The sequence below is a fragment of the Peromyscus eremicus genome, chromosome 4, assembly GCF_949786415.1.
Source record: "Peromyscus eremicus chromosome 4, PerEre_H2_v1, whole genome shotgun sequence".
Taxonomy (NCBI): Eukaryota; Metazoa; Chordata; class Mammalia; order Rodentia; family Cricetidae; genus Peromyscus; species Peromyscus eremicus.
In genome coordinates this window covers 63,599,933-63,612,851 of record NC_081419.1, presented here as the reverse complement: position 1 = coordinate 63,612,851, position 12,919 = coordinate 63,599,933, and the positions used below count along the sequence as shown (strand labels likewise).

Sequence of the window (12,919 nt, the reverse complement as noted above, 5' to 3'; positions counted from 1 at the left end):
GCCAGACTGCACCCCTTCTCTTGGGCTTTATACAAGGGCCACAAAACTAGCAGCTTTAGTGAAGGGGAGAATCATCCTAGGGACTACAGATAAGATACCACACACTGCCTGCTAACATTCTTAAAAACTACACAATAACCTCAGGCTGCACCCTCTCCCCTGGTCTTCACACTAGGGCCCAAATCCTTCAAAGTTTTACCAGAGGACAGACTCCTCCTAGGGACCCCAATTAAGAAACCACCCACCATCCACATAACCCTTCTAAGCCTGTCAAGCAACTCCAGACTGAATCCCCTCCCCTGGGCTCCATATCCTGGCCTACAAATTCTAAAGACTTTGGCTTTACCAGAGCTCAGGCCGGATCTAGGAAACCCAGGCCAGAAGACCAGTGAAGGAAGAGAAACTTAGGAACAAAACACCCATCCAACAGATAAACACCTAGACCTATAATCATCCCAAATCCAGATGCCTAAGTGTCAGTGTAAGAACACAGTCTATACCAGAGCCCAGCTATCCTATGACAATAAGACCTAAACAATCCAACACAGATGAAGCATAAGAAATTGACCTTAAGAATGATTTTATGAAGATGATAGAGGTGCTTAAATAGGAAATGAAAGAAATTCCTTAAAGAAATGGAAAAAAAGACATACAAAAAATTAGCTGTAATCTATAGATCCCTAAAAGAATCCCAAGAATGCTAAGAAGAAACAAACAGATGAAGGGAACTGTTCAAGACCTATAAATAGAAATAGAAGCAATAAAACACACACACACACACACACACACACACACACACACACACAGAGGCAATTCTTAAAATGGGAAATCTGGGTAACTGAACAGGAACTACAGATGGAAGCATCACCAACAGAGTACGTGAAAGATTCTCAGGCACTGAAGACACAATAGCAGAAATAGATTCATTGGCCAAAGAACATGTTATACATAAGAAATTCCTAAAGCAAATCACTAGTGGAATCTGGGACATTAAGAAAAGACCAAACAAACCTAAGAGTAAAAGGAATATAAAAAGGAGAAGAATCCTAGATGAAAAACTCAGAAAATACATTTAACAAAATCATAGAAGAAAATTTTCACAACCTAAAGAAGGGCCTGGCTATTCAGAAAGCTAACTGAATACTAAATAGACTGGATCAGAAAAGCAAAACACCTCTCTACATAATAATCAAAGCACTAAACACAGAGAACAATGGAAAAATATTAAAAGTAACAAGGAGAAAAGACCAAGTAACATATAAAGGCAGACTTATTAGAATCAAACCTGATGTCTCAACAGAGACCTTAAAATCCAGAAGAGACAACAGATGTCAGCCCAGACTGCTATATCCAATAAAACTGTCAAGTACCATAGATGGATAAAACAAGACATTTCACGACTAAGCCAAATTTAAACAGTATCTGTTTTTAAACCCATCCTTAAAGAAGTTACCAGAAGGAAAACTCTAACCCCAGGAAGTTAACTACATCCACAAAAACACAGGCCATAGATAATCTCGCAGCAGCAAAAATACAAAGAAAGGAAATACAAACATACACATACACACACACACACACACACACACACACACACACACAGAGAGAGAGAGAGAGAGAGAGAAAGAGAGAGAGAAGGGGGGGAGAGGGAGAGAGAGAAAGAGGGAAAGAGAGAGTTCCAACAATAATAACAATAAAAGGAATTACCAATCATTGGTCATTAATATCCCTCAAAATTAATGGACTCAGTTCAGTTTATCAATAAAAATACAAAGGCTAACAGAATAGATACCAAAACAGGATTCATCATTCTTCTGCATACAAGAAATATATCTTAACATCAAGGATAGACATTACCTCAGAGTAAAGGGTTAGACAAAGATTTCAATCAAATGGACATGAGAAGCAAGCTAGTGTAGCTATCCTAATATCTACCAAAATGGACTTGAAACCAAAATTAATCAAGAGAAATGGAGAAGGACATTTCATACTCATCAAAGGAAAAATACACCAAGATGATGTCTTAATTCTGAACATCTATGACCAAAACCTAAGGGCACTCTCATTTGTAGAAGAAACGTTACTAAAGCTTAAATCACACATCAAACCTCACACAATAATAGTGGGGGACTTTGGCAACCCTCTCTCATCAATGGATAGGTCTTCCAGGCAGAAACTAAATAGTCAATAACAGAACTAATAGATATTATGACTCAGATGAACCTAACAAATATCTACAGAACATTTCACCCAAACACAAAAAGAATACTCCTTCTTGTTAGCATCTCATGGAATCTTCTCCAAAATTGACCATATACTTGGCCACCAAACAAGTCTCCACAGATACAAGAAAATTGAAATAACCTCCTGTATCCTATCAGTCTGCCATGGATTAAAGTTGGATTTCAACAACAACAGAAGCAACAGATAGCCTACAAACTCATGGAAACTGAACAACTCTATACTGGGTTACCACTGGCACAATGAAGAAATAAAGAAATAAATGAAAGACTTCTTAGAATTCAATGAAAGTGAATAATAACATACCCTAACTTATGGGACGCAATGATCAATGCAAAGAGGAAAGTTCATGGCACTAAGTGACTTCATGAAGAATTTGGAGAGATCTCATACTAGCAACTAAATTTCCACCTGAAAGCTCTAGAACCAAAAGAAGCAAACACACCCAAGAAAAGTAGAGGTAGGAAATAATCAAAATGAGGGCTGAAATCAATAAAATAAAAACAAAGAGGTTGTTCTTTGAGAAGATCAACAAAATGGATAAACCCATATCCAAACTAACTCAAAGGAAGAGATAGAATATCAAAATCAGAAATGAAAAGGAGGACATAACAACAGACTCCAAGTAATTCAAAAGTCATTAGATCATACAACAAAAACTGTGCTCCACAAAATTGAAAAATCAAACAGAAATGGATAAATTTCTTGATAGATACTACTTTCCAAAGAAATCAAAATCAGATAAAATATATATATATATATATATATATATATATATATATATATATATATATATACTGATGAACCTTAATGAAATAGAAGCAGTAATTAAAAGTCTCACAACAACAACAAACGAAAAGCTTGGGACACATGGTTTCAGTACAGAATTCTACTATACGTTCACAGAAAATCTAATAATATTCCTCAAATTATTTCACAAAACAGAAACAGAAAGAACATTACCAAATTCATGTTATGAGGCCACAGTCACCTAGATACACAAACCATACAAAGAAAATTACAGGCCAATTTTACTCATGAACACTAATGCAAAAATACTCAATAAAATACTGGCAAACCTAATCCAAGAACACATTAAAAAGATTATCCACCAAGATCAAGTAGGGTTCATCCCAGAGATGCAGGGATGGTTCAACATACGAATATATAAACAAACTGAAAGGCTAACAAAACCAAACCACATGATCATCTCATTAGATGTTGAAAAATCCTTTGAAAAAAATACAACACCCCTTCATGATAAAAGTCTTGGAGAGATTATAGATACCAGAGACATACCTAAGCATAACAGAGGCAGTTTACAGCAAGCCAATTACCAACATCAAATTAAATGGAGAGAAACTCAAAACAATTCCACTAAAATCAGGAACAAGACAAGGTTGTCCAATCTCTCCATATATATTAAATATATTACTTTAAGTTCTAGCTAGAGAAATTAGACAACTAAAGGAAATCAAGGGGATACAAATTAGAAAGGAAGAAGTCCAAGCATTAGTCTCACATGGTATGATAGTATACATAAACAATCCCAAAAATTCTACCAGGGAACTCCTACAGCTGATAAACTGTTTTAGTCAAGTGACTTGATACAAGATTAATTTAAAAAAATCAGTATTCTTCCTATATACAAATGATAAACGGGCTAAGGAAGAATTCAGGGAATCAATACCTTTACAATAACCTCAAATAATATAAAATATCTTTATGTAATTATAACCAATCAAGTGAAAGACCTATATGACAAGAATTTCAAGTATTTGAAGAAAGAAATTGCAGATGGAAATCTCTCCCATGCTGATGGATCAGTAAGAGTAACATAGTAAAAATGGCTATCTTACCAAAAGCAGTACAGAGAGTCAATGCATTCTCCTTTAAAATCCCAATGCAATTCTTTACAGACATTGAAAGAACAATTCTCAGCTTCATGTGGAAAAACAAAATTTCAGGAAAGCTAAAACAATCCTATACAATAAAACAACTTCCAGAGTATCACCATTCCTTATTTCAAGCTGTCCTACAGTAATAAAAACCATATTGTATTGGCATAATGACAGACAGGTGGATCAATGGAAACGAATAGAAGATCCAGACATAAATCCACGTATCTATGAACACCTGATTTTAAAAAGAAGCCTAAATTATACAATGAAAAAAAGAAAGCATCTTCAACAAATAGTGCTGGTATAACTGGGTGTTGACATATAGAAGAATGCAAATAGGTCCATATCTAAAACCTTGCACAAAACTCAAGTCCAAGTAGATCAAAGACCTCAACATAAAACCAGATACATGGAACCTGATAGAAGAGAAAGTAGGAACTAGCCTTGAGCATGTTGCCACAGGAGACAACTTCCTGAACAAGACACCAATAGCACCGACATAAAGATCAGCACTTAATAATGGGACCTCATGAACCTGAAAATTTTATGCAAGGCAAAGGACAACATCAATAGGACAAAAATGCAGCCTACAGAATAAGAAAAGATATCCAGCAACCCTACATCAACAGAGGGCTGATTTCCAAAATACATAAAGAACTCAAGAAACTAGACCTCAACAAACCAAATAATCCAATTAAAAAAAAGGGTACATATCTAAACAGAGAATTCTCAATAGAAGAATCTCAAATGGCTGAGATTTGGAGTTTAGATCTTGTACCTGTCAGAATGGCTAAGATCAAAAACACTAACGGTAGTTTATTATGGAGAAGAAGTGGAGCTGCTGGTGGAAGTGCAAACTTGTACAGCCACTTTGGAAACTAGTGTGGTGGTTTCTCAGAAAACTGGGAATCAATCTACAAGATCCAGCTACACCACTCTTGGGCAGATACCTAAAGGATGTTCAATCATACTACAAGGACACTTGCTCAACTATGTTCATAGCAGCTTTATTTGTAATAGCCAGAATCTGGAAACAACCTAGATGTCCCTCAGCAGAGGAATGGAAAAGAAAACGTGGCACATTCACACAATAAAGTGTTATTCAGCTGTTAAAAACAATGACACCATGAAATTTGTAGGCAAATGAATAGAAGTAGAAAAAAATCATCCCAAGTGAGGTAAACCAGACCAAAAAGGCAAACATGATTTGCACTTACTCTTAATTGGATATTAGTTATAAAATAAAGGATGACTATGCTATAAGCCACAGACCTAGAGATACTAGGTAACAAGGATGGTTCAACAGATTTCATGAGTCAACTGAGGGAGGATGGGCATGGGAACATGGCTGATCAGGGTTGATGTGGAATGGAGCGGGGGAGTGCTGAAAGAGACTACTACTAGAAAGGGAAGTTTTAGGGGTCTGATAAAAACCTGGTGCTAAGGAATCTACAATGACCCCAGCTAAGACTCCTGGCAGTAGACAATCTGTTACCTGAGCTGGCCATCTCCTATGATCATATTGGTGCCTAGGCAATTGCCGTTAGAGAGGCTTTGTCCAGCAACTAATGGAAACAGATTAAGACCTGCAGCCAAACATTAAGCCAAGCTTGAGGAGTTCTGAAGAAGAGTGGGAAAAAGGATTGTAGGATCCAGGGGAGTCAAGGACACAACGAGAAAACTCACAGAATCAATTAACCTCAGCTCATAGAGACTGAACTGACAACCGACCAGGGAGCCTGTATGGGACTGACCTAGACAATCTGCATATACATTACAGTTGTGTAGCTCTGTCCCCTTACAGGTCTCCTAACAGTGGTAACAGGGGCTGTCTCTGATTCTTTTGCTGGCTTTTGGGACCCTACTCATCATACTGGGTCACCTTGTCCCATCTTAATAAATGGGGAGGTGTGTAGTCTTACCTTAACTTGATATGCCATGTTTTGTTGATGCCCATGGGAAGACTGCCCTTTTCTGAACAGAAAAGAAGGAGTGGTGTGAGGTATGACAGAGGGAGGACTGGTGGAAGGGACTGAGAGGAGAGGAGTGCGGGGAAACTGCTGCAGGGTGTTAAATAAAAATAAATTGATAAAAATAAATAAATAAACCTTAAAGAAAAAGAAATACAGGTCAAATAATTTATAGTCTACCAAAAATGATGTAGTACAACTTTCAACATGACTCATAACAATGCAGATAAAAATCTTACATAAATTGCATGTTTATGTCTATTGCAATATGACAAATACCGATAGAGCTTTGCTTAAGTCATTACTTTCCTATTAAAAAATTCAACATAGAAACACATACTGTGAATGTACTCTGACTTTGAACATACTTTTTGCTATTTATTTTTTCTTCTTTTTGTTTCTTTTGTTATTAGACAGGCTTTGAAATACTCCACCTTAAACTTTGAAGTAGGTGGATTATAAGCCTTCATCAACAGGCATTAGAGTTGTTTGTGTTTAAAGAAAAAAATTCCCAGTGAGAACCAGTAATTTTTATTCAGCTGCAGACTACATGAGGACAATACTGAATTGCCAGGCAAGATGTAACCATGAGTGCAATAGTGCTGTAACTGTTTTTGTGTGAACGATCATATTCTGATTGCATTCAGGACCTAGTCTACTTGGAGGAAATAATGACTGTTCATGTTAATAGCTCTGGGCTCTAAAAAAGATTGTCCTTAGAGGGATCTATTGCTTTTGTTTCATAAAGTGAAAATTTCTGTCTTCCATATATTTATGCTTATACTCATATATTAGTCCACCCTCTATGGTCAGCAAATCTTGCTATTACAATGAGCATCAGTTAATACTGATACTCATAACTGATCAAAGTGTTGAGAATAAATTACAGTAATTCCTCAGTACTAAATAAGACATCTATAGCCCCTATTTTGGCTAAAGAAATATCCTGGCAGAGGTTGAGAAAAATAGACAGAGTATAGATAGGAGTATCATGAAATGCTTTCCTCTGGATATAATAAGCCCATTGCAATTATGGACTCAGAGAAGCTCTGGCTAACTGTATAAGAAATGTATAAGACTGAGACCATCATCACTCCATCATTGATGGAGAAGGAGGTTCATATTGCATACTATGCATTGAATTAAGAATTTTTTCAAAAATTAATTTGTTTTCTGAAATCCAAAACATTGTTTGACGTACATTGCTGTTGAGTAACTAAATACTCAGGAAATGAAAATTTATATGGTTAACTACAAAACTTTTATTTATTCTAAATAAACAAGTAAAAAAACACTTTTAGTTTACATATTGACACTATTAGATGTCTTTATATAATTCTTTCTAGAAATTTAATATTTTATTTTTCTCTATCAATGCATTACATGTAGTACTTTCCATGCTTTCTGAATTATACATATTTCCAATAAACAGCAGCAAAATATCAACAAAACAAAACCCTAAAATTAAACTACAAAATAGATCAATCGAGTTGAACAGCTATCTATAGTAAAATCATTTTATGTAACAGCTAATAAAATATTTTTCTAAGCATTTAATGACATTTTCTCCAAATTTTATCACATATTATGCTATGAAGCAATTCTTAACAAATATAAAAATACAAAATAACTCATTGTTTTTTAAAAGACCATACTAAATAAAAGCATAAGTCAACACCAAAATAAACTAAACAAAATATATGAAAGAGTGGTGATTAAATAAAATGCTTTCAAATTGTGAATGGACCATGGAATAAATCAGTGTGAATATAAAAAATCCTAGAATAAATACAAATGAAAATATAACTTGTCAGCACCTTTGGTATATAGTAAATACGGCTCTAACAGCAATCATTATGGCTATGAGTGTTTATGTTTATACAAATAGATCTGTCCTACCTTCAGTCTTCCTGACAAATGTTTGTGCTTCAAGTGAGAAGTTATTAAATCAAAGACTCATTGCAGGTAAAATGCTTAGAATATGTGGTTTTTAAGTCCTGAGATCTAAAGGGTATTTCTATGTTTTCCCATTATAGGTTCAGGGGATCTTATGGAAGAAGGTGTAGAATGTAAGAGCCAGAGAATGAGAAGAGGTGCAATGAAAACCTGAACATGACATGGCTTTTGTGCTCATAAACTCTCTCCAAACATGACTGCCTACACAAGACTGGGCCCATTAGCATCTCATCATGGAGGTGAGGAAGTGCTCATAAGACCCTAGCCCTTGCTGAGGAGCTATAGAAAGTTTATGCTTGATGTAGTTCGGGAAGTAATCTCCCTCAGTAGTAGTCATCAGTAAATTGCCCTTGCTCAATTAAATAAGCCCCACCCATGTTCATAAATGCAATCCTAATTAAGTGTAATGCATCACAACAAAATAAACCAGAAAGGCATTCAAATGGAAAGACATGAAAATAAGAACAAATGCTTTGTTGAGAATGAGAAGAGAGAGTATAATAGGGGATAATTGTGTGTGTGTGCATGTGTGTGTGTGTGTGTAATACAATTGTAAAGACTAACTTAAAAATAAAATAAAATGTGTAATAATGGAAACAATAGCAAAAGAAGAATTACCATATTACTCAGCAATACCATCCCAAATGTACACTTGACATAATCACAGGCACTGTCCATCAGAAATAGCTACACACTGATTCTGTAACACCTTCATCACAGTCAAGCCATGCAGCAGGCTTCTACCAAAACACAGATGAGTGGGAAGACATAGTCTGGCACCTCTGTACAGTTCAGAGTTCTACAGACATTAGATGGACCAGATTAGTAATGATATAAAATGCATGTTAATGGGGACCTTAATGTCAAGTGAAACAAGCCAGAGTCGAAAGTCAAGTCTTATGTTTCCTCTCACAAGTGGAATAGAGAGGAAAACAAAAATGAACTTTAAAAGAAGACTCTTGGGGAAGAGGAGTGTAACCAGGGGTGATTACAATGGTGGTGGGCACAAGGAATGGAAGAAGGGAAAGTTAAGATGATCACATTATATACATGTGTGAAATTTCCATAGTGCAAAACATTGCTTATATAATACATACTAGTTCAATTAATTGAAAAAAAAAAAACTAAGTAGAAATTAAAAGATAAGAGCCGGGCGGTGGTGGCGCATGCCTTTAATCCCAGCACTCAGGAGGCAGAGCCAGGCGGATCTCTGTGAGTTCCAGGCCAGCCTGGGCTACCAAGTGAGTTCCAGGAAAGGCGCAAAGCTACACAGAGAAACCCTGTCTCGAAAAACAAAACAAAACAAAAAAAAATAATAATAATAATAAGGTTATCCATTGATGAATAAATTATAAAATAAATATAATTCAATAGTAATAATAATTTAAGAAAGAAGAAAGCCAGGCATGGGGCTTTGTAAATGGCATTATTATGTAAACTGAAACAGCATAAACTCTGAAAACATGCTGGCTTCTACAATGACTACATATTGGCATATTGGCTTTACTATCATGACCTGGACTGCATGCAATCCACACTCACAAAAAAAAATATATGTCAGTGAAAATGTCCAAGTAAAACATTTTCAAAGTCATCTGGCAATTAGAATGTATACTGAGATTCATGTAGAGAGCCAGCCTTAGCGACTCAGCTGAAACCATCAAGGTCACCTGTTTGTCAAATGGTTGGATGCTGGTTTCTACAAACTATGTTGTCTAGTCAGTAATAGCTAAGATTTATTTAACAAATAGCATTGGTTATACAAAGTCCATCAAAGATGTAATACACACAAAATAAATGTCTCTATCCATAATAATGAAATATCTCCTGAAATTCTAAGGTGTGTGTACCCCCTTCTAAAGGAGTCACTTTCACATGTAAAGATTTTTTTCACCTTAAATTAATGAAAGATTAACAAGAGTCTTTTACTCCAATTTTCTCTGTGTAAAATGATTTATTATCCTTTTTATTCTTCACTCTGGGAAAACATTCTTCAAAAACTATTTAGCTTTATTTACACCATAGTTTAAAACAGTTCATTCTCATTTAAGAAAGTGAGTAACAAATGGAGGAAGCTTTGCACCACTATGTGTTTTTCAATGGTTAGTAATTTTTAATTTTGTATCTCATTTGTCATGTTTAATGAAATAAAAAATAAATCATAAGCAGGCTATAGAAATGAGGCATGCTGATATTTTATTGTAGCATATTCTTTTTAATGAACACAGCCTTTGTTTATAGAATCATTCTTTTCCATTTCAAATATATCTCACTGAAAACTTCATATGTACCATCTCGAGAATCTACTGCTAAACATGCATATCTGTGAACATCTTCTCTCTTCAGAAGTAATAAAAAAAGACTGAATATGACCACTCTACATTGAAAATGTATTGTTAGAAGGGAAGAGTTGGTCCATGCTATTCACTGTGGGGCTTCTAGAGAAAATGAAAACTTTGGCTCAATTACTCCTTGAACTTTGGTTCTCAAAAGCAGGCCAATCTTGCTCAAAAATTGGCCCCTGAGGATGACCACAGGTTACATGATGCTAAGCACTATTAGATAAATTTCCATATAATTATTAGGGACAGAGAAAGGACATACACTGCTCTACTGAGACTCATAGGAGCTCCTGGAGCTCATTTAGCTCTGTGAATGTTCTATTCAACAAGATCTGAATAAAACATTTTGACTGACTTCCCTTTTAAAGAAAATGAATACACTGATATTTGGAAATCTGAAGGAAAACCATACTTCAGAAGCATTAAGATCCTTAAACATAATTCCTCTTTTATTTTTTGAAAAAAAGCTGAAAATAGTCAAAATTTTAGTTATATGATATTGAAAGGTGGTTGTTTCCCAACAATTTGGCTCAGAGTAAGTATTCTGAAATATATAAGGACTTAGACAGTTAAAATAAAACAATTTGCTTATTGTAAGACTGTTTGTACACACTGAGATTGGGTCTTTCACAAGAACTGTCAGGATTTCTGCAAAAAAAATGTGTTAATGACATGAGATTCTAAAAGTCAGTGTCATATTTTGAAACTCTACTTCTAGTAGATTTTTGAGTTGCTCAGGCAGATTATCTTTTCATCAACAGTCATAAGCTTTAACACAGCCAACAGACTTATTTAAAAAGGTGATTTATTAGTAATGAGACACAATGCATATTTCAAGAAAATGAAGAGCAAATAGTACTTTAAAATGGTTTTCTAGCTTTGTTCATGGTATAGTCAAAGATTTGTTTAAATTTCCAAAACTAAGGATAAAGAGCAAAACAGAATCACAAGCATGTTCTGGAGTCAGAATACATACAGACAATCATGAGGCATTTGATGCAAACACTCAGTAGTTATTTAATATTCCGCACTTTGTTCCTCTTTGCAAATGATGGGATATACATTTCATTGAACGTGTAAAGAATTCTATTAACTTTGTTACATGATAGCCAAATGTCATGCTTCACTTTTTGGCACTCCTTTTTTTTTTTTTAATTCACCATAAAAGTTACATCAACATTGAAACAATAGAAATTCATTATGAAAATAGGTAAACATACATAAAATATTTTATTAAGATTCATTCAACATAGGGTCACCTTTAATTTCTGAACAGTTTAGGGTAGCTCACAATGAACACCTGGAATTACACAAGCAAGCCTGATTTCATCCTCATGGGGCTGACAGATTCCAAGGAGATCCAGCTGGTCCTCTCTGTGATTTTTCTCCTGATATACATGGCCACTGTCCTGGGGAACATAGGCATGATGCTGATCATTCGTCTAGATGTCCAGCTTCACACTCCGATGTATTTCTTCCTCACCCACCTGTCATTCCTTGATCTCAGTTACTCAACTGTCATCACACCTAAAACCTTAGAGAACCTGCTGACTTCAAACAAGAGCATTTCCTTCATGGGCTGCTTCACCCAAATGTACTTTTTTGTCCTTTTGGCTGCTACTGAGTGTTTTCTTCTGTCTTCAATGGCCTATGATCGGTACGTAGCTATTTGTAACCCTCTACACTATTCATTTGTTATGTCCAGCAGATTCTGCAGTGCCCTTCTTACTGGGTCATATGTGCTTGGAGCTGTGGATTCTACTGTTAATATGATATGCATGGGAACACTGGATTTCTGCAACTCTAATGTCATCCATGACTTTTTTTGTGACACATCCCCACTTATAGCCCTGTCTTGCAGCAACACACATGATATTGAATTCATTATATTTGTCTTTGCTGGATCTACCCTACTATTGTCCCTTATTACAATATCTGTGTCTTATGTGTCCATTCTTTCTACTATTTTGAAGATCAATTCAACTACAGGAAAACAAAAGGCCTTCTCAACTTGTGCCTCTCATATCCTGGCAGTTACTATATTTTATGGAACCATGATCTTTACTCATTTAAAATCAAATAAATCCTTCTCCTTGGGAAAGGATCAAGTGGCTTCTGTGTTTTACACCATTGTGATTCCCATGCTCAACCCACTCATTTACAGTCTCAGAAACAAAGAAGTGAAATGTGCTGTCAGTAGAGTTATCAAGGAGAAGGAGAGAGCTCTGGACAAATAAGATAAAAACAACTATGCTAAGAATTCAACTTTATTCACATTATCTCGCTGGCCTCTCCATCTGAAAATAAGCAAAAGCTTTTATTGTCTTATTGCTTCCATTATACAAACATTTCTTGGAAATCCCAGGAATGTGTTTTGAAAAGTATATTTTATAATAGAAAATTAAATACTTGTTATACACAGTTTTTATGGACACCCAATATAAAAAAATAGAAGACGTGTTTACACTTCTTAAAACTATACCATGCTCAAATCTTAAATTATTACCTTATG

At 35.3% G+C, this 12,919-nt stretch overlaps 1 protein-coding gene across 1 annotated transcript; it reads left to right on the top strand.

Moving 5' to 3' along the window:
- The first annotated feature begins 11,699 nt into the window (after window positions 1–11,699).
- Window positions 11,700–12,644, top strand: LOC131907772 (olfactory receptor 8H1-like). Its single transcript, XM_059258867.1, has one exon. The coding sequence runs from the start codon at window positions 11,700–11,702 to the stop codon at window positions 12,642–12,644; it is 945 nt and encodes a 314-aa protein (XP_059114850.1).
- The last annotated feature ends 275 nt before the right edge of the window (window positions 12,645–12,919 follow it).

What these genes read in the sequence shown, in the direction of transcription:
- LOC131907772 (XM_059258867.1), top strand. Translation starts at nt 11,700, where the DNA reads ATGAACACCTGGAATTACACAAGCAAGCCTGATTTCATCCTCATGGGG.